Here is a 20,953-nt window from a genome sequence, read left to right as displayed (position 1 = left end):
CCCCGCCAGGTAGCTCCAAGGCAGAGCAGCAGGGGCTGGTTCCCCAGACTGCTGCCCGCCGCCTGCCCTGCCCAGCCTTTCCTGAAGGCCGGCCTCTGGTAGGGGCCCCCAGCACCAGGCCAAGACTCTGGGAGGCCCGTGCTGCGTGCTGTCACATGCTGCATGCTGTCACCGTCAGTGCTGTAGCTTTGTGTTCCGAATGCTCGGTGGCCTTAACCGAGGACCTCTGCGTCTGCCGAAGGCGTGGTTCCGCCAGGGAGTGTGGAGGAGCCGCTGGTCTTGGGGTGATGCTGACCAGCCCCTGTGGGGGTAAGGCCACTGTACCGAGGTGACCCCCAGGGGGACGCCTGCATCAGACAGAAGCGTCTCGATGGGCCCCCTGGGCTGGTGTGGCTGCCCGGCCCGTCCAAGCTCCCTCTGCGCCAGTGTCCTGGCTGTGCCTTCTGTCCTGTGGCCCGAGATGCTGGTTCTGCTTCTGCTGTTGCCTCCGGGTCAGAAGGCCCTCCCTTTGGGGGTGGCCCCGGACTTGCCCGTACCCCACTCTCCGCACCTCCCTGGCCAGGGCCAATCCCGTGACCAGAGCCAGCTGCCCGGGGGCTGGACGTTAGTCCTCAGTGGGGCGGCCCAGTCCCGCCACAATTCTGGGCTCTGTGTCTGAGGAAGAAGGGGACAGTGGCCGCTGGGGTAGGATGGGCAGTCTGTGCCCCAGAGGGGAAGCTGTGGGCCCGGGATGGGTGGCCTCCTGTGGCTCTGGAGTGGACGGACGTCTGACCTGGCTGCACCCCCCATCCCCTGGCAGGTACAACTGCAGGGAGGAGTTCCAGATCCACGACGAGCCGCTCAAGGCCCACTACACGCTGGGCCGCCTCTCGGACGCCACCCCCGAGCACTACCTGGTGCAGGTGAGGCCAGCCCTGTCCCCGCCTCGGGGTCCCTCCCCCATCTTCCTCTGCCCTCCTCCCCGTCCCCCTCTGCCTCCCTCAGGGCCTCACCCCTTCCCAGAGGCCAGCAGCTTGGCCTCCCTCTGCGCCCCGTGGTTCCCCTACCCCCGGGCCCTGCTCTGCGTTTCCCAGGCCCCCTTCCTCCCTCCTCAGGTGCTGGGCAGTGGAGATGGGACTAGTGGCCGCAGGCTCTCTGGGCTGAGAACCTCCCTCTGTTCTTTTCAAAGTTCTGGACTTCTCTGACTTGCTCTTTCCCCTCCTAGAGGGGCCCAGAGAGCCAGGCCACGGGCAGACGTCTTGGTCCCCCGTTGGCTGGGCAGAGGGGGTGGACGTGGCGGGTGTTTAGCCACCGGAATGGGGACAGGCTGCACTTGCCCACAGAGGCGCCAGGACGTTCTGGCTTGTCCGGGGTGCTGGCTCCCCTTCCCATCTGTCCTGGGCCGGGGCCTGCTGGGGGCCCAGGAGGCATGAGAAGGTCCAGGGCTCCTTCTGCCCAGGGAAGGGCTCCTTCTGCTCCTTCTGCTTCTCGCCCGGCGGGCTGGGCCCGGTTTCCTCCCTCCTCTGCTGGCCGCTCCTGTCGGTCCCTGGAGCTGGCTGGGCCGGGCAGGGGCTGAGCTCTGGCTCATCCGGTGCCGCAGATGTGACCCCCTCCTGGAGTCCCTTCTCCACGTGTGCCCCCGAGAGGCGGGGACATTTGCCCTCTTCTGGGGGAGCCCCTTCAAGCCGCCCCTCTCCCTGTCTTTCCTCCCAGCCTGGCCCCGTGACACCTGCCCAACACAGATGTCTTTTGGGAGCCTACAGTGGAACGCAGGGCAGAGCATGTCCCTTCCCCCACTTCCCTGCTCCGTGTCCCCTGGAGTCCAGGACAGAGCCCTGCCTGTGGAAGATTCCCCGGGTCTCTGAGTGACTCTGCTGTGGCTGTCCCCTGCCAGGGCCGATACTTCCTGGTGCAGGATGTTCCTGAGAAGGTGGACGTGCTGGGCACCTCAGAGAGCTGCGGGGCCCCCAACTTCCGGCAAGGGTGCGGCGGGTTCGCCGTGTTTGGCATGGGGCAGCCCAGCCTCCTGGGATTCAGGCGCATCCTCCAGAAACTTCAGAAGGACGGACACAAGGTAAAGCAGCTGCTTCCAGTCCAGCCCCGACCTAGGAGGGCTCCAGGGAGGGGCAGCTTCGAGGCTCTGGAGGGGCCTGGCCACAGGCCTGGGAGGGCGCGGGGCCTGCATCAGGCCTCGACTGCCATGGTGGTCCTTGTGGTGGGCTGGGAATTCTGCCAGATGTTCATTGTGTGTCCTGTGTGGATGTGGGAACTGCGAGCCGTTCTGAGCGCCTAGGAGGAAGTGAGGGGGTGACAGGGTGACATGGGCCCCCTCATAACACAAGAGATGCCAGATGATCGCAGCTGACATGAATCGTGCCGTCAACCCTAAGGGAGGAGCTGCCAGGCCCATTTTGCAGAGGAGGAAACTAAGGCCTGGAGAGAGTAGTGACTTGCTCAAGGTCACACAGCTTTGTCCCAAGACCCAAACCCAGGCAGCTAGACCCCAAGTGCCTGTTTCCTTCCCTCCTTCCCGCCCTCCTTCCTTCCTTCCCGCCCTCCTTCCTTCCTTTTTATAGGGGGACTGAGCCTATGTGCTTTACCACTAAGCCACGCCCCCAGCCATTGTTTTTTTTTTTAATATTTATTTTTTAGTTTTAGGTTGACACAATATCTTCATTTTATATTTATGTGGTGCTGAGGATCGAACCCAGGGCCTCATGCGTGTTAGGCGAGCATGCTACCACTGAGCCACAACCCCAGCCCCAAGCCCTTTTTATATTTTATTCTGAGACAGGGTGTCATTAAGTTGCTGAGGCTGGGTTTGAACTCTTGATCCTCCTGCCTCAGTTGCTGGGGTTACAGGCGTGAGCCACTGCGCCCAGCTCAAGTGCTCATTTTCAGCGACTCCCCTTGCTTACCTGAGGGAGGTGGGGTTTGCCTCTCCAGGACAGAGCTGGCAGGGCACCGCTCTGGCTGCAAGGACAGAGAGGACAGGGAGCGTCTGAGTGGCTCTGTAGGTGGGGAGGCCCCTGTGAACCAGGGCCAGGTGGGGCTCCCTGTAGCTTCCCGTGGCTCCCCTCCCAACTTGACTTAAGTTCCACCCTCTCTGCCTGTGGGTGCTCGATGGCTGATGGCTCAGGGGTGGGGACAGCCATTTCTTCAGCTGATGTAATCAACCCCCTGATTTATCTGGGGTCCTGCCCAAGAACTGTGGGCTCTCCATGTTGAAACATAGCAGGCCTCCTCACGGGAGAGCCCAAGAGCTGGATAAAGGACGCTGGCCTGGGGGGGGGGGCTCCTGCTGACTGGGTGGTCGAGCAGGTGACTGGACTGAGCTGAATCCTCAGGGAGGATTCAGGTTGCAGGGTCCAGGGTGGGTGCTGGGCCTCGGAGGAGAGAGGAGCGGCCGGGCAGAGGCTGGGCAGGGCGAGGTCCCCGCCTGGTAACGGTGGCCGTCTCGCGGCAGGAGTGCGTCATCTTCTGCGTGCGCGAGGAGCCCGTGCTGTTCTTGCGTGCTGGCGAGGACCTCGTGTCCTACACACCTCGCGACAAGCAGAACCTTCACGAGAACCTCCAGGGCCTGGGTCCGGGGAGCCAGGCGGAGAGGTTGGAGCTGACCATCCAGAAGGAGGTGAGGCGGGAGAGGAGGTGGGGGCTCCCCCCAGGCCTCCTGCCCTGAGCTACGGCCCGGCTCGGCACTCTCTGGGGCGGCCCACCTGGCTCTCCCCGGCCCCCACACCCTTGCTTCTGTGCTCTGCAAGGCTGGTGGCCAGAGGCAGGTCTTCCTCTTCTGGCCTCTCTGTGGCTGTCCCTTTGCAGCCTGTTTCTCTCCCCTGTGCTCAGCGTCCTTGTTTAGAAAAGGGTCTGTGGGGTCTAAAGAGCCCTGGACTAGAGAGCCCACCAGCAGAGTTGGTCTCCTCCTGTGCTGTGGGGCCCAGCGGGCGCTGTCCCTCTGGGCCTCTGTTGGCCCATCTCTGAGACCCCTGTGTCTTCCTCCTGCCCTCCACAGCACAGAGACTTGGCAGGTCTCTAAGGCAGCTGGCCCACCACAGGAGAGTGTAGGGGGAACGTGGGGTCACGTGCCTGCTAGGCTCCAGAGGGCAGGAGGCGAGGCCCAACTGGTGACATCGCCTCCCGCCTCCCCTCCTGGCCTCCCGCCTCCCCGTGCCTTAGCCACCCGCCCAGCTGAGCAAACCTGTCCTGGCAGCTTGATGCGTTCCTGCTGCCCCTGGGGCAGAGCGGGCATCCCCGCGTGGTGAGCCCACGCACAGCTGGCTGCCCCCGATCCCTTCAGGCGCTCAGGCAGGGTACAGAGGGCGTCTCTGGCCATGGGGTTCCCTCCTGGATGAAGAGAAGCCTATGCAGCTGGTCACTCTAGAGGTCAGCTGGGACATCCAGGAGGGGCTGAAGGTCAGGTTGTCCCTGTGACCTCACACCGCCCTCCAGATCCACGACTTTGCCCGGCTGAGCGGGAACACTTACCACGTGTACCACAGCACGGGGGACCTGCAGGGGGAGCCCCACGCCGTGACCGTCCGGGCTGAGGATGATGTGCAGGTGACCAAGGAGGTGTACCAGCGGCCCCTCTTCCTGCAGCCCACCTACAGGTACAGGGCGCCAGTCCTCCAGCTGGGGCCTCAGTTTCGCCATCTGCAGGTCGGGCATGGGGATGAGGGTCGGGGTGCCCAGGGCCGGTGGGTGACCTGCCTGATGAGGCCCTCCTCACCTGGCAGGTACCAGCGCCTGCCCCTGCCTGAGCAAGGTGCCCCCCTGGAAGCCCAGCTCGACGCCTTCGTCAGTGTCATCAGGGTAAATGGGGGCAGAGGCAGTGCTGGGGACATGTGGGGACAGGGGCCTTGAGGGCTGGAGGTCTGAGGTCGCAGGATCTCTGGCTTTTCCTGGGGGGCTTCGCCCTGAGCTGTGTGGGGGACCCAGTGAGTTGGGTTGCATGGGGCAGCACCCTGTGTGTGTCTGTCCCTTTGGGGTGAGTGTGTACACTCTCTAGGTCTCTGCTTGTGTGTGCACCTGTGTGGGGGTGTGTATTTGCACACACTCTAATGACAGAGTCCGGGGGGCCCTGGAGGACTGGTCCCAGGGGGCTCGGCTGCTGACGTGCTGTGTGGCCTTGGAGAGCCCCCCCAGCCTCTCTAGCCCTCAGGTCCCTCATGGCCTTGGGGGACATAGCTGTTCCTGCTGCTTCGCCTCTTAGCTGGGGTTTCATGGGCTCCGAGGCCTCTGGTCAGCCCTTCAGATGCTGCCTTATTTAACTTGCAGGGCACAGCGGGTGCCACAGAGGCCCGATGCCCTCTGAGTAGCTCTCGCTTCCAGTCCCTGCACCTGCTCCCTGTGCCCTGCTCACAGAGTCCCCCTAAGGGGTCAGCCTCCTGGGACAGGTGGGCAGGTCGGGTTGTGGATCTGCACAGGAGGCTGGGCCTCCGGTCCACCCCGCTGGCTGTAGACGGCGGGGCAGGGCTGGCTGGTGTACGAGCCCTTCCTCGCCTTGGCCCCAGCCTCAGGGTCTCCAGGTCATGCTGTTGCCTATTGTCCACGGTCTGTTCCCAGGAGACCCCCAGCCTATTGCGGCTCCGTGACGCCCATGGGCCTCCACCGGCCCTCCTCTTCAGCTGCCAGTCAGGCGTGGGCAGGACCAACCTGGGCATGGTGCTGGGCACCCTCGTGCTGTTTCACCACAGTGGGACGATCTCACAGCCAGAGTGAGTGGCCTGGGACCCGGAGTCCCAAAAGGCTGTGGGAATGAGCAGGGGAGAGGAGGGGGCAGGGCTGCCCAGGATGATGAGGGCACATCCAGGAACCTGGAGGCACAGCCTGGGCTCCTTTCCTGGCTGGTCACAGATTTGCTGCGTGACCTGGGGAGAGGAACTTGACCTCTCTGGGCTCAGTTCCCTAGTGGGAGAAATGCCTTTTGGGATCCAGGAGGAGCCTACAGTCCCCTGCTTCCCAGTGGCAGTGGGAGGGGAGACAGTGGGCAGCACAGCTGTCCCAGAAGCCTTAGGGAGCCCTGAGTAGTGGCTAACCTCCCGCCTTGTCAGGGCCGTCCCTCCGCAGACCCGGCCGCTGCCCATGGAGCAGTTCCAGGTGGTCCAGAGCTTCCTCTGCACCGCGCCCCGGGGGAGGAAGGTGGTAGAGGAGGTGAGTGAGGGGCGGGCAGGGCAGGGCAGCGGGGACGGCAAGGGGGCCTCCCCTCCTCACGCCTTCTCCCTGCCCACGGTCTTCTGTTGACGCTGTCCTCTCTCCCGTCCTCCTCACTGCCCGTCCCTGACTCCAGGTAGACAGGGCCATCGCCACCTGCGCGGAGCTGCATGATCTGAAGGAGGAGGTCCTGGAGGGCCAGCGGCAGCTGGGAGCCACCCAGAGCAGGGTGCAGGTGAGGCCCAGGGAGGCGGCTCGGGCCCCGGCCTCCTGGGAGGCCGCAGCCAGGTTTGGTTAGCGCCGTGACCCGCTTCTTTGAGATCGACCTCTCTGGCTGCTTCTCCCACAAGAAAAGGAGTTTCCAGAGGAAGGGGAGGTGGGGTGCTGGCCTGCAGGAAGGCCGAGGAAGAGGGGAAGTTTACTTTCCCTGACCGGGTCCCTGAGCTGCGAGGATAAACAGGATGGAGGGAGGCTGCCGGGGGCTGGGGCCTGAGCTGGGACACTTCCCAGATCCCTCAAGTTCCTGCATGGGCCTCGCGTTACTATGATGAAATACCTGAGATGATCAGCTTATAAAGAGAAAATGTTTACTTTGGATCATCATTTGGGAAGTTTCAGTCCATGATGGAAGGGCCCTGTTCCTTTTAGATCTGTGGCGAGTCAGGAGGAATGTGTGGCGGAGCAAAACCGCTTATGTCATGGCCAGGGAGCAAAGGGAGAGGTGGGGGGGGGTCCCGTGGTCCCACCCTCGTGACCTAAAGACCTCCCACTAATAATAGCCCTCCCTACCCCCTCACTACCCGCCCTGTGCTGGGCATGGGACCCAGGGCAGCTTACCGCTGAGCCATGGCCCCAGCCCTTTTTAATTATTTATTTTGAGACAGGGTCTCACTGTGGTTGAGGCTGGCCTCAACCTTGCGCTCCTCCTGCCTCAGCCCCAAGTCAGTGGGGTTACGGACAAGGCTCCCCACACCTGGCCTGGCCCACTTTTTAAACATGGAGGAGACCGAGCCTATAGCACAGGGCCTGTGGCGGGCTTTGGAGATCCAGAATTCGGCAGCGCCCCTCACGAATGAAGCTCCAGGGGTCTCTTTGTCGAGACCAGGATGTGGTCCTGTCTGCAGCTTCTGGAAGATGCTGGGCCCTGGGCTCTCTCTGACAGAATTGAGAAATTAGGAAGAGGTCACCACCATTCAGCACAGCTCTGGGAGCAGGTGTCTAGGTTCTCTGGCCTAAGTTGCCAACACACAGTTTACCTTCTGCTTGTTGTAACTTTACAGCATTAGCTGGTCCCTGTGTGGCTACCTGGTCTTTGTCTTGAGATTTATTTATTTGTTTTCGGTACCAGGGATTGAACCCAGCGACACTTAACCACTGAGCCCCCTCCCCAGCCCTATTTTGTGTTTCATTTAGAGACAGGGTCTCATTGAGTTGCTTAGCACCTCATTTTTGCTGAGGCTGGCTTTGAACTCACGATCCTCCTGCCTTAGCCTCCCGAGCCACTGGGATTACCGGTCACACTGCACCCAGCTCGGGTCCCTGGTTCTTAAAGAAGGCCCTCTCTGAAGAAAGGAAAGGGTTTGAACACTTGACCCTGCAGCACAGAGGACGCGGAACAGGATGGACAAGATGGGGGTGGCCTCAGAGGAGAGCTCGGTAGCCCCCACGCCCCCCCCAGGCTGAGAGGCAGGTCAGCACCAGAGCGGCGGGGCCTGGTGTGGTTGCCAGCCCCTCTCCTGGCCCCACCGGTAACCATAGCAAATGAGATAGAGTTAGACATACAGGAGAACTTCCAACCTGGCAGAACTGTGGTATGAAGCAGGGAGACTGTCTTCTGGGGTTTCCCAGGCTTAACTCCTCCTATCCTTCCAGGCATGGAGAGTGGGTCGCCTGAGAAACCCCATTTTTAGCACCTGCCCTCCCTTGCTGGCCCTTTTTTAGGGAAGCGGTGGCCAGCATGACGTCCAGCAGAGGGCGCTGCAGAGCCTGGAGCGATACTTCTACCTGATCCTGTTTAACTACTATCTCCACGAGCAGGTGGGGCTGGGGGCTCCTCCAGATGTCCCCCCCTCAGAGTGACGGGTGTCAGGGACCCCATGGAGCTGGGTGGGGGCACGGTTGCTGTGTTGGTCCCCAGGAAGGCGGAAGCGTGGGACCTGTGGGAGAGTGGTTCCTGGGCCTGACCCCTCTGGCCTCTGCCGTGGTGGCAGCGCCATCCGGCCTCCTTCGCCGCGCTCTGGTCCCCGTGCTGGCCTTCTCCTGGGGCGGGCAGGAGAGCTGGGCCGGCGCTGCGCCCTGAGTGCCCGTCTTTCTGCCTCGGGCCGCAGTACCCCCTGGCCCTTGCCCTCAGTTTCAGCCGCTGGCTCTGTGCCCACCCTGAGCTCTACCGCCTGCCTGTGACACTGAGCCCCGCGGGGCCCGCGGCCCCCAGGGACCTCATCGCCAAGGGCTCCCTGGTGAGTGGTTGGCTGAAGGGAGTGGGAGTGGGAGTGGGCCTGGCTGGGGGACCCTGTGGGCTTGGGGCAAGCGTGGCCCATGGGGTGGCAGGATCCTCTTGTGAGCAGTTGCCTCCTCAGGCCCCAGGATCGGGCCACTCTTCCTTTTTTATTTATTTTATTTTTCAGTTGTCAGTGGACCTTTATTTAATTAATTTATTTACATGCGGTGCTGAGAGTCGAACCCAGGGCCTCCCACTCGCCAGGCGAGCGCTCTACCTCCGAGCCATGACTGCAGCCCCTCGGGCCACTGTTCTGGTCCCTTTTCTTAGTTTCAGACCTGCGTACTTTGGAGGAAGGCAGGGTGCTGGGCCGCGGTCCCTTGGTCCCAGCTCTCCTCTCTGAGCTCAGCCTCCTCCTCTGGGGAGTGGCTGCCCTGGCTCCTGTCCCCGCTGGGGCGCTAGGGAAGCTCTGGGTGTGCAGATGGGCTCTGTCAGCGGGGGAGGTGGAGCCTCCCTCTGGACCACAGGCGGGTTCTGACCCTCGGTGGCTGCGGTTGGCTGCGGTAGGTCCCAAACTCGGTGCCCTCCCCACAGGAGGCCGATGACCTTGTCTCTCCGGATGCTCTCAGCACCATCAGGGAGATGGACGTGGCCAACTTCCGGCGAGTGCCCCGCATGCCCATCTATGGCACAGCCCAACCCAGCGCCAAGGTGATGCTCCTGGGGTTTGGGCCCCACATGGGGGGCGGGCAGGGTGTGGCTGGGCCCTTTCACTGATGGCCTCTGCCCCCAGGCCCTGGGCAGCATCCTGGCCTACCTGACTGATGCCAAGAGGAAGCTGCGGCAGGTGGTCTGGGTCAACCTGCGGCAGGAGGCCGTGCTACAGTGTGATGGCCACACCCACAGTCTGCTGTTGCCCGGGCCAGCGCTGCTCCCCGACCAGCTGGAGGTGAGTTTCCTGCTCCTGCTCTGATTCCCCTGCCTTGGAGCCTTCTGGAACGTGGCTTAGGAAGGTCTTCAGGAGCCCCCTGTTCCTGCTACAGATGGAGAAACCGAGGCCTTGGGGGCGTCTCAGGAGCAGCTGGTTTAGGACTCCTGCTCCAGGGCCCTGGCCGCCTTCCTGGCCCCAGGGCTCCCGGGGGGTCAGGGAAGCCCCTGGCAGCCAGCCTGGTCACCGTGGCAACAGGCTGTGGCCCTTCAAGGTCGCTGCAGGCTGCCTCAGCAGCCTCTCCCTCTGTCTGTCTGTGCCAGGCCCTGGAGACCCAGCTGAAGGCCCACCTGAGTTCGACGTCCCCCGACACGAAGGGCCCACCGAGCCCCCGGTTCCAGACGTGCCTCACCATGCGGGAGGTCTTCAGCCAGCACCACGGAGCCTGCCCCGGCCTCACCTACCACCGCATCCCCATGCCCGACTTCTGTGCCCCCCGTGAGGAGGTGAGGGGCCGGGCAGGCCAAGGCCGCTGGGGGCACACTAGGTGACCCCTACTTCCACGCCTGGGCTCAGGGTGGGGAGACCAGCCCAACTCAGCACTGGGCCTCACATTGTATCCTGAGGCCTTGAGATTTAGCCCAAGAGGCTCATTCACACCGTTTTCTAGGGGTGTGTGTGTGTGTGAGTGTGGACACATACATATTGATCACATGTTGCAGTGTGTGTACTGCGTGTTACAGGATGTGCAGGTGTCTGATGGGGCCCCTGTGGAGGGTACCTACGTGTGCCTTGCAGGTTCTGTGGAATCTGGGAGGCAGAGGTTGGGTTTAGGGGAGCTGCGTGGGGTTCGTGTAGGAGAACATCGTGACGGGCTAGTGTGACTGAAGCAGTGTTGTGTGGCCGCTGTGGCTTCGTGACAGATGTGTGTTCCTAGGAGGTGTAGGCTGTGTGTAAGGTACGTGGGCGTGTTCATGGTATGTGCCTGACGTGTGTTGTGTAGGGGTCACAGTGCGCCTCTGTACACGCTTCGATGCTACCCAGGCTCACATGTCCCTGTTGAGGGCTCCTGCCTGTGGTGTGTGGCCCCCTGGTGGCTGAGGGCAGCAGCAGTCTGAGCTCAGGACCTTGCCCTTGCATGGGGACCTGGCCTCGTCCAGCTGGGTTGGCAGGGGTGCAGGACACGGGGTTGGCATGACCTGCTGGGTAGGGGTGGGCAACTGGAGCCCCCAGTGTGCTGTGTCTGCTCACACATCCGGTCCCTGGGGTGGGGACGGTATGACTGCACCAGGGTGCAGCGGTTCACACACACGCGGTCTCGGGTGCCAAGTGAGCCGCGTGTGCACATGTGCAAAGTTGTGGGCCGGGCCGTTCCTGGGGTTGCCGTCTGAGGGGGTGCCATGCCGGGAGTCTGAGCAGCCAGGAGGCCCCACCCTCAGCTGTGCCCTCCCACCACCCAGGACTTCGACTGCCTGCTGGAGGCCTTGCGGGCTGCTCTTGCCAAGGACCCAGGCTCCGGCTTCGTGTTCAGCTGCCTCAGTGGCCAGGGCCGGACCACGACGGCCATGGTGGTGGCCGTGCTGGCCTTCTGGAGCATCCAAGTACGTGTGGCCTCTTGCATGAGGACGGGTCTGCCTGGCAGTGGTGGGCATTGGAGTCCCGAGGACGCTGCCCGTGGCAGGAAGCCACAGGGAGCAGACAGTGCCTTGGCCCTGGCAGACCCCTGCAGGGCCTTGGCGTGGGGGAGGGAGGCTGGGGTGCTCCAGGTCAGCTGCTGTGCTCCCTCAGGGCTGCCCGGAGGTGGGCGAGGAGGAGCTGGTGAGTGTGCCAGACGCCAAGTTCACCAAGGGAGAGTTTCAGGTGAGTGTGCCCCGCGGGGTCCTGGGGGCACCTGGGGAGGGGAGAGGAGTCCTGTGGTGGGTCTGGGGGTGTTCCTCAGAGCTCTCCCCATTGCTGTCTCCTCTTCGGCTCTGGGGCCCTGTGGCGGGTCACTGGACATGTCCTCGTCTGGGTGAGGTTGAAGACCGCCATCAGGCGCCTGGGACCCAGCTTGGGCCCCACTGCCCTGGTCCTTTTCCTGCTTCAGGTCGGGGTGCTGAATGGACAGCCCCGACACTTCAGGTTCTGTCATCAGGTATCGGCTGTCACCCTGCAGCGAGTCATCTAGATACCACCAGGAGGTGGCGCCTCCCTGAGGAGCTAATGTCCCTGTCTGCTCCTGCTCCCTGGCCAGCTTGCCCTGCGCCCCTGGCTGCAGCCCACATCTGGGCCTCCACAGGGCCCTCACCTGTCTGGGAAGGGGAGAGGAGTCCTGCGGTGGGTCTGGGGGTGCTCCGTGGGGCTCTGGGCCTTTGCGGAGCTCCTCCTCCTCCCTGGGCCTCTCCTTTCTCTTTTTCCTGTCTGTTTTTCTGATTCTTTTCTTATTGTGGTAAAATATACGTAATAGAACGTTTATGTCAGGCGCGGTGGTACATGTCTGTAATCCCCGGGGCTTTGGAGGTGAGGCAGGAGGATGCAGGTTCAAAGCCAGCCTCAGCAACTTAGCAAGGCCCCAAGCAACTCAGCCAGCCCGTGTCTTAAAATAAAAAATAAAAAAATAAAAAATAAAATAGGGGGTGGGGATGTGACTCAGTATCCCTGGTTCAACCCCTAGTAACAAAAAAAAAAAAGAAAGAAAATTGACTGTTTTAAGGGTACAGTTCGATGTCATTAAATATACGTTCGTTGTTGTATAGCCATCACCACTGTCCATCTAACTCTTTCATGTTGTAAAACAGAGACTTTGCTGTATAAAACTGTAACTCCCCTGTCGCCCCCTCTCCTAGCCCTCTGTTAACCACCCCCAACCACTTCCTTCCACTGGGGATTGAACCCAGAGGCGATAAACCACTGAGTTATTCCCCAGCCCTTTTTTGTATTTTATTTAGAGATAGGGTCTTGCTGAGTTGCTAAGGGCCTCACTAAGTTGCTGAGGCTGGCTTTGAACTCGTGATCCTCCTGCCTCAGCCTTCTCTTGGGGTATTGATTTGCACTATCCTAATGATTAATGTTGGGCAGCTTTTTGGGGCTTGTTGGCCACTTGTGTGTCTTCTTGGGAGAGGTGTCTGTTCATTTCTTTGTGTTTGAATTGGTTGTCTTGTTTTCAGAGTTCTTTACATATTGATCCCGTATCAGATTTGTGTTTACTCTCTTGGTAGTGTCCCTTGATGTATAAGTTCTTAATTTAAAAAAAAAAATTTTATTTTATATGGTGCTGAGGATTGAACCCAGTGCCTCACACATGCTAGGCAAGCACCCTACCTCTGAGCCACAACCCCAGTCCCACAAGTTCTTAATTTTAATGAAGTCTGATTTGTCTGTTTTTGCTTTTGTTGGGCTGGCTTTTGGTTTTATATCCAAGAAATCAAAGCAAATTGAATGTCATGAAGCTCCTGTGTGTTTTATGCTAAGACTTATGGTTTTAGCCCTCACACGGAGGTGTTTGATCCACCAAGGTGATTGGCGTATGTGGTATGAGGTAGGCCCAGCTTTATTCTTTTGCATGTGTAAAACTGGACATTGAGTCTCGCTGAGGGACTGGCCTTTCTGCCCTGGCGCTGTTGTTGGAAACCTCTTGACCCCATGGATGAGGTTTATGTACCAGCTGAATGCCTAGTTGTCATGCCAGTCCTGCAGACTGCCCAGCCCTGGGCCAGCTTCCTGAGACATTTGGGAGCAGGGGGGCCTGCCCTGGGATGGGGCTGTGCATGTCCCTCACTCGCTTGCTGGTGGTGCGCACCAAGCAGGTGCTGCAGACTGCCCCAGCTTTGTGGGGCCAAGACGTGAACGTGAACACTGGAGTGGGCCTCGGGAGGGAGGGGCTAGGCAGGGTGGGGCCTTTGTGTGCTGAGTGCATGGAGCCCCCAGGAGACCAAGGAGACCAAGACCCTGGGTGACATCTGACTTTCATATAAATGTGAGAGTGTCATATTTGGTCTAGGGAGCAGGAGGGCAGGGCTGAGGCAGGGACACCAGCCAGGGACTGAAGAGGCGAAGGTGTTAGAGGTCTGGAGGAGCAGGCTGGAGGGGTGTGATGAGGGCAGATTTGGAAGGGGGTTTGTTGGGAGGAGAAGAGCCCTGCCCCGTGGAGTGACCTTCACAGCCTCAGTTTTCCTGGGAGTCAAGGGGTACTCTCTGGTACTTTCCTGTGGGGCAGGAAAAGGGCCCGAAGGGCTCCAACATTGCTGTTTCCCACATCTCCTTGTCTTCCCAGCCCAGCGTGAGACAGTTGTCCCCTATATAGATTAGAGTTCTGGAGTGTGCGTGCGTGTCACGTACACGATGCGGAATTGTGAGCTGAGATCGCGCAGCGGCTCACCACCTGCCCCTTCCCCATGGGAGGGCTTAGCATTTGCTGACCTCGTAAGAGAAAGTGTCTCCAGACTGTAAGCTGGAAAGCCACTGGCATAGCCGAAACAGGATCACAGTACGTGGCCTTTTAGAGTCTCGGTACCCATGTTAAGAACTGTGCAGAAATTGCAACGTGAACTGCGTGCATTGCAGCCCAGTGGTGGAGTGCTTGACCGGCAGGTCCGAGGCCCTGGGCACAGCCCCTAAGCAGAAACCAAAGGTCAAAATACAACACTTTGGGAGCCTGGCCTGAGAGGCACAGGACCCCACCTTGTCAGTCCCTGCCTGAGAGAGGGCCAGCAGGGCTCTGCAGCCAGGGCCTGGCCTCAGGCTGGGGTGGCCGTTCAGAGGGGGCTGAGCCAGCTGCCTAGCCTGGGGGCCCCCACCCCACTGTCTCTCCTGTGCTCCTCCCGCTCCTCGGGCCCAGGTGGTGATGGACGTGGTGCAGCTGCTGCCTGATGGGCACCACATGAAGAAGGAGGTGGATGCAGCGCTGGACACAGTCAGTGAGACCATGACACCCATGCACTATCACCTGCGGGAAATCATCATCTGCACCTACCGCCAGGTGAGCCTCACCCGCCCAGGTGTGCTTCCAGATGTGCCCAGCCCCCATGGTGGCTGATGGGGTGTGAGGTGGCTGGCGGTATCGCAGGCTCACCCTCTGCTCTTGGTCACGTTTCCATCTTCCAGAAGCAGAGGTGATCCCTGAAAGGGAAACCCCAACCCCGAGCTGATCCTGTCCCTGGGGCGTGTGCAGGGGTGATACGAAAAAGACCTGACCACTTCGCCCCGGGGCCCATCGAGAATGAGGCCAGGCAGAGCACCTACCCGGGCCCGGCGTTGACTCTCTATTCTGTGGATATGGGGACCCGGTGTGCCTGGGTCAGAGTCGGGTAGATGGCAGAGTCTTCAGGGCCTGGGAGTGGTTGCCGGGCCCATCAGGTCAGCATTTACCCGCCAGTGCCCCCAGGACACAGTCTGTGCTGCCCTGGAACTGGGCCTGGCCCCCATTGGCCCCTTTCTTTGGTCTGCTCAGTTAAAAATGAATTTTTCATTAGAGCATTAGAGTTACACAGAGTAGTTGGGTTCATTTTGACAAAGTCACACAGGCATGGAATTTGATTTGACTCCATTTCAGTCCCTTCCCTCCCCACAAGTTAATTTTGAACAACTCACTAAATTATAAAAATGAAGTTTCTATAACAGTTTGGATTTCATGTAAAAATATGGATTTTCATCCTATCTAAGTGTGCCCTTGTGTCCAGCCCTCTGGACCCCATGCTCCCAGCTCGGTCACACTTGGCTCACCCACCTGCCATCACAGGACCAGGGGTCACTTGGGCATCGCAGCCTCAGGCCTCAGGGGGTGCACTGACCTGCCCATTTCTGTGCTTCCCCCGGCCTGGGATTGGATTGGCTGCTGAGACAGTGGGGTGCTCGGGTGGGAGGGGCCACCAGAGGTGGGGTGAGAGCTCCCGTGGTGCCAGCTCGTGTTCTGTGCTGCTGGTCTGTGATTCTCAGGGACAGCTTCCACCCATAGCCTCAAGCCAGCCCCGTGCCTCAGCCTGCAGGTGGGACAGATGAGCAGTGATCCAGACTTTGCTCAGGGTCATGGGGCAGGCACAGCATTGGGAGTCGGATAAGATCAGAGTCAGCTGGGAGAGGGTTTTGCAGACTTAAGGGGCTGCCAGTGTGGGGAGGGGAAGGTGGATAAGGAGCTTCTGAAATGGACTTGGTGTACTTTGGTAAGACACACGTGTTTTCTCCAGAACCTGTGGTTAAATTGTACCCTGGGGCTTCTGTTGGGTTACTTTTGGGTCCCACTAGCCCTGGTCTCTCGTGCTGCCACCGAGTCAAGAGGCTGAGCTCCTTCACTTTAAGAACTCACTGGCAGAGGGTAAAGGTCTCAGGCTTCCAGATGTTTCTGCAGCTAGAGGCCCAGGGAGTCCAAAGGGGGTGGCTAAAACTGGGCACAGCGGTGGATGCCTGTATTGTAATTTTGAGACCCTGTCTCAAAATAAAATAGAAATGCAGCTCAGGGGTAGAGTGCTTGCCTAGCATGTCCTAGGCCCTGGGTTCAATCCCTAGTACTAGAGAAAAGTGGGGAGGGTTGGGGGTAATACCTAGACCTGCTTCAAAATACCACAGACACCGCCCCATGCTGGCTGAGCTCTGCCAAGAGTCTCCTTCTCTGTATCCCTGACTCTAAAACTCATAGGCCTCTGAGCCCTGCAACCCAGGATGTCCACTGTGAGACACACACAGGGTGGAGCAGGGAGTGTTGTGGGTCCTTTCCACCAGGCCACCCATCCCATTCCCAGTGCCAGAGTGGTGCTGACCTCTGCAGTGGGAGGATGGGGATCCCCAGCCTCATCCCAGGGCCCCTGAAGGGGTCAGAGGCCAAGGGTAGAGTCATTCTCTGGTGTAACCACCAGGTGGTGTCAGCGAGCTAAATTTTGGTCGATTCTTCAAGGTGCTGAAGCGAGGCGGGCCTGAGACATGCCCCAGTGCAGGGGCCTTGCCTGCCTGCGCAGGAGGTTAACCTGGGAGCTTTAAAACATACCCTGGCCTGGGATCCATCCCAGGAGAGTTCAGTTTGGTTGGTCTGCTGTGAGGCCAGCATGGGTCTTGTTTTTCAAATTCTCCAGCTGTAACTAAGGCTGAGAACCACATCCCATATGCAGGGTCTCCACCTTCAGTGACCCTCAGAGGCCCCTGGGCCCCTTGCTAAGCTGAGCCCACTCCAGGGTCTCTGATTCCAGGTCTGGATGTCTGACAGCTCCCAGGGGCTGGGACCTCACTGGGGACCAGCTGCCCTAGTCTCTTGCTCTTTCTCTTTGTTATAACAGCATTATTGAGGTACGGTTCACTCACCATGTGATGCACATATTTACAGTCTACCATTTTATGGTTTTAGTACATTCACAGAATTGTGCAGCCATCACTATCAAGTTTAGAACATTTTCAGAACCCCAGAAAGAAACCTCCTACCTGCTGGCAGTCTCTTCTCCCCCAGCCCCATATCTCCAGTCTACTTTGAGCCTATGTGGATTTGCCTACTTTAGTTAGGTTTATGGGTTTTTTTGGTACTGGGGATTACACCCAGCTGTGCATAACCACTGAGAAACACCCCCAGCCCTTTTTAAAGTTTTTAAATTTTGAGTCAGGTCTCTCAAGTTGCTGAGGCTAGCTTCAAATTTATCATCCTCCTGCCTCAGCCTCCTGAGTTGCTGGGATCAGAGGCGTGTGCCACTGTACCTGGCTACTTCATTTCTTTTTAGTGCAGAATAATATTTCATTGTGTGGAAGGTTCATGTTTTGGCTATCTACTCATTAGCTGACAGGCATTTGGGTTGTTTCCACTTTTTCACTGTTTTGAGTCGTGGGCTGTGAACATTTGTGTGAAAGTATTTGTGTGGGCGTGTTTTCATTTATCTTGGAGATATGCCTGTGTGTGGGAAAAATTAAAAAGCTCCGTTTTCCCCTCTGTTCTCACCGCGACACTCAGTGCAGATGACACCAGCCAGGCATCTTCTGATCTACCTGGAGATACCAGATCTCACGGGTTAAGGGCTCAGCTCCAAGACTGTCCCCTCCCCTTCCTGCCATTCATGAGCCCCAGGGGTTCAATTGAGCTTTTGATGGGCAGGATATAAACTCCACAACCTCCTCCTTGCGCTTAATGAATGGCTTGAGCAGCTCCTGGGCCCAGAGAGGCACGGGCTGAAGTTTGGGAGAAAGGACATGCAGCTTCCGGGTCCTCCGTGGGCATCACCTTCCAGGAGTGTCCATGTGCTCAGTGGCCTGTCCTTGGGGTTTTCCGGAGACCTTAGTGCACGGGCAGCATTGCTGTAGGCTGGGTGGGGACCCCAGCACTGTGTGTTCTGCTCTCCTGTTGATGTCTCTGGGATGCACTCCTCCAGATACCCTCTGGAACGAGAAGGCTCTTGTGTTCTGCTACCTCTCAAGGGTAAGTTAGGATTTCTATATAGTTTCTATGACTTGCCTTGGGGAAGAAATTCTAGTTTCTGTAGCCCACTTTGGAGTGCAAATTATGATCCAGTAACTGTATATGGAAAGCAAAAACTATGAATCACAATAATACAACCTCAGAGTAGATTGGTTGGATCCTGTGGTCATTCTAAGTTCAACCTTCGGAGGAACTTTGAAACTGTCTTCCACAGTGGCTGCACCATTTCCCATCCCCACCAGCCCTGTGTGAAGGTTCTCACGTCTCCCTGTCCTTGTCCTTGCCAACGCACTAGTCATTGTGTTTTTTTTTTTTTTCTTTTTTCGCGGTGCTGGGGATGGTACCCAGGACCTTGTGCATGCTGGGTGAGCGCTCCACCATGGAACCACACCCCAGCCCCTTGTCTTTCTTTTTGATTCTTGCCATTCTCCTGGGTGTGAAGTGTAAACTGGTCATGGTTTTGGTTTCCTTTCCCCCTTGACCACTGGGGTTGAGCATTTTTTCATGAGCTGATTGATCATTCGTATAGCTTCCTTGGTGAGTTGTTTGTTCAGGTCCTTTGCTCATTTTTAATTGTTCATTAGTCTAGACATTCTTACATCTTCTAGACATCAATCTGTTATCAGAGATATCATTTGCAAAAATTTCCTGCTATTCTGTGAGTTGTCTTCACTCTCTTGATAAGATCCTTTAGTGCACAGCAGATTCTGATTTTGACCAAGTTCAATATCTGTTTTTTTCTTGTGTTGCTTGTGCTTTGATGTCATACCTACTCTAAGGTCATGAAGATTTATGCCTATGTTTTTGTGATGCTCAATTTTATGTATCAGAATTTTAGGTATTGCCATGATATCCAGATATTTAGTCAATACTATTCTAGATAGTTCTGTGAAAATATTTTTTTAGGTGATATTAGCACTTAAGTTAGCAGAAATTGAGTAAAGCATATTACCCTCCATGATGTGGGGGGGCCATGTATAATTTTTGTCATTTATTCTGTTGATACACAGCTTGTTGTGTTCATTGATTTTCAGGGGTTAAACCAGCCTTATATTCCTGGGATAAGTGCTTGTAGTCGTGGCGTTGTGACTGGACACATACGTGCAGGATTCAGTTTGCTAGCATTTGGCTGAGGATTTTTGTATGTATATTCATAAGCATTATTGGTCTGTATTTTCCTTTCTTGTGAAGCCTTTGCCTAATTTTGATATCAGGGTAACACAGTTCTCTTTCTGGCATCCTCTCTCCATGTCGACAAGATATTTCAATTCTGGGAGTTTCCTAACCTTCTCTGGGATCACATGGAGAGAGAGGAGGCTCGGCAATTGGAGTATCTGGGTTTGAGTCTCTTCTGGAAACACTCATGGCCCAGGTTCTTTGGCCCCGAGGTGGGACCATCATGGCACCTGATGAACAGGGGCGTGGTGAGGATGGGTGAGGAGTGTGAATGCCTCGCACCACTCGGGCACGATTCCTGCTGGCCACAGTGGCCGCTGTTGTGTTGTTGCCCTTCCCGTCACAGCTGGGAGCCGTGGTGAAGAGGTGCTGGAGTCCAGCTCTCTGTCCCGCCCTGGGAATGGTCCTGTGTGCCCAGAACATGGCGCCGTGTCCTCTGTACTCCTCCGGGATGCTGTCAGCTGGGGCTCTGCAAGAAAGACGTGACTAACTTTCCAGCCAGACTAGAGCTCTGGGTTCCAGTAGTCACAGCTGGTAGTATCTCAAAACCCTTGACAGGCCACTGCCGGCAGCAGGCCCTAAGGTCTAGCCAGGGTTTTGTTCCTGTAGCTCCAGGTTTAAGTCTCTGCCAAGGCTGTGTCAGGCTCGAGTTCCCCTGGGGGTCAGGCAAGGCCCTCTGGAGCGCAGTCCTGGTTTCCTCCCCTGACAGGCCCCTGCTGATGTCCCTGGGCCTGTGGAGGGCTCAGCCCCCAAGCCTCGCCCTTCTGTACCGGGGCCAACTAGCACAGGGACGCAGGAGGTTTTTCTCCTCACTAGCGCCCTCTAGGCCTGGGCTTGGGGAGGGCAGGAGACCTGGCTTGGGGCCAGACAAATAAGGCCACTTTGTTGAGGCTGTCACTAATTCATTGCCAACACTTGACAAGGGGACAGAAATTCCATATGGTTCTGATCCAAGGAGTTTTAGCAGGGAGATCTTTGCGGTCACCCAGTCGCAGATTCTGGAAGTGCTGCTAGAGAACAAGGCAGGACCTGGAAGGGCTTGAATCTCACAGACCAGCTTACTTTTTTTTTTTTTTTTTTTCCTTTCTTCTGGTAGTGAGCCAGGCAGATGCTCTACCACTGAGCCATGGCCTGATTATCACAGACCATTTTTTTTTTTTAAAGGAAGGACTTCCTTAGGATTGCTAGTGTCTAATTTTGTTTAATACATCCTTTTAAAGAAAAGGAGGATACAAACATTTTCTTTGGGTACTCCCCAGGGATATTATGCCACTAAGCTACACCCCCAGCCCTTTTTATTTAGAAACAGAACCTCACTAAGTTGCCAAGGCTGGCCTTGAACTTATAATCCTCCTGTCTCAGCCTCTTGAGTCACTGGGATTCCTAGAGGAAACAACCATTTAAAACCCCAGTTAGCATCTAATACAGTTGGTGTTTCATAAAAGAAAGGATATTTTGCCTGGCACTTGTAATCCCAGTGGCTCAGGAGGCTGAGGCAGGAGGATCGTGAGTTCATAGCCAGCCTCAGCAATGGCAAGACACTAAGCAACTCAATGAGACCCTATCTCTAAATAAAATACAAAGTAGGACTGGGGATGTGGCTCAGTGATCAAGTGCCCCTGAGTTCAATCCCCGGTACCCTCCCTGCCACCAAAAGAGAAAAAGGATATTTTAGTAACAAAAAAGTTAGAAGGATGTCATGTCAGAATAGAAGCCTTGAAAATGTTTATATTTCTAATTTCTGGTGGCCGCAAGAAAACCGGTCCAGGGCCTGGGCTTGGGGATTGCTGTTCCGGCCACCAGGCTTCTGTCTCCTTTATAAGGCCAGAAAGGCCGAATGCCTCCTCCAAGGTGACCTGCATGTCCCAGCTTGGACCTAGGTCCTGCCTGAGGTCAGGGTGATGACCTGCATGGTCCCAGC

The 20,953-nt window shown here is 57.6% G+C and overlaps 1 protein-coding gene across 1 annotated transcript in view; it reads left to right on the top strand.

The window, feature by feature from the left end:
* Positions 1-20,953, top strand: part of Pald1 (phosphatase domain containing paladin 1) — a 36,733-nt gene that overhangs the window by 1,637 nt on the left and 14,143 nt on the right. The window contains exons 2-17 of the mRNA XM_015500466.2: positions 800-902; positions 1,874-2,053; positions 3,446-3,610; positions 4,426-4,586; positions 4,713-4,788; positions 5,542-5,693; positions 6,030-6,129; positions 6,266-6,364; positions 8,071-8,166; positions 8,457-8,585; positions 9,161-9,277; positions 9,360-9,515; positions 9,818-10,000; positions 10,955-11,095; positions 11,283-11,354; positions 14,311-14,451. Of these exons, the coding sequence (XP_015355952.2) occupies positions 800-902; positions 1,874-2,053; positions 3,446-3,610; positions 4,426-4,586; positions 4,713-4,788; positions 5,542-5,693; positions 6,030-6,129; positions 6,266-6,364; positions 8,071-8,166; positions 8,457-8,585; positions 9,161-9,277; positions 9,360-9,515; positions 9,818-10,000; positions 10,955-11,095; positions 11,283-11,354; positions 14,311-14,451 (2,071 nt within the window). The remainder of the gene's footprint in view (positions 1-799; positions 903-1,873; positions 2,054-3,445; positions 3,611-4,425; positions 4,587-4,712; positions 4,789-5,541; positions 5,694-6,029; positions 6,130-6,265; positions 6,365-8,070; positions 8,167-8,456; positions 8,586-9,160; positions 9,278-9,359; positions 9,516-9,817; positions 10,001-10,954; positions 11,096-11,282; positions 11,355-14,310; positions 14,452-20,953) is intronic.

The sequence above is a fragment of the Marmota marmota genome, unplaced genomic scaffold (genome assembly GCF_001458135.2).
Source record: "Marmota marmota marmota unplaced genomic scaffold, marMar, whole genome shotgun sequence".
Lineage (NCBI taxonomy): Eukaryota > Metazoa > Chordata > Mammalia > Rodentia > Sciuridae > Marmota > Marmota marmota.
Note: the sequence above shows the minus strand (reverse complement) of the source record. Positions and strands in the feature narration are given on the sequence as shown.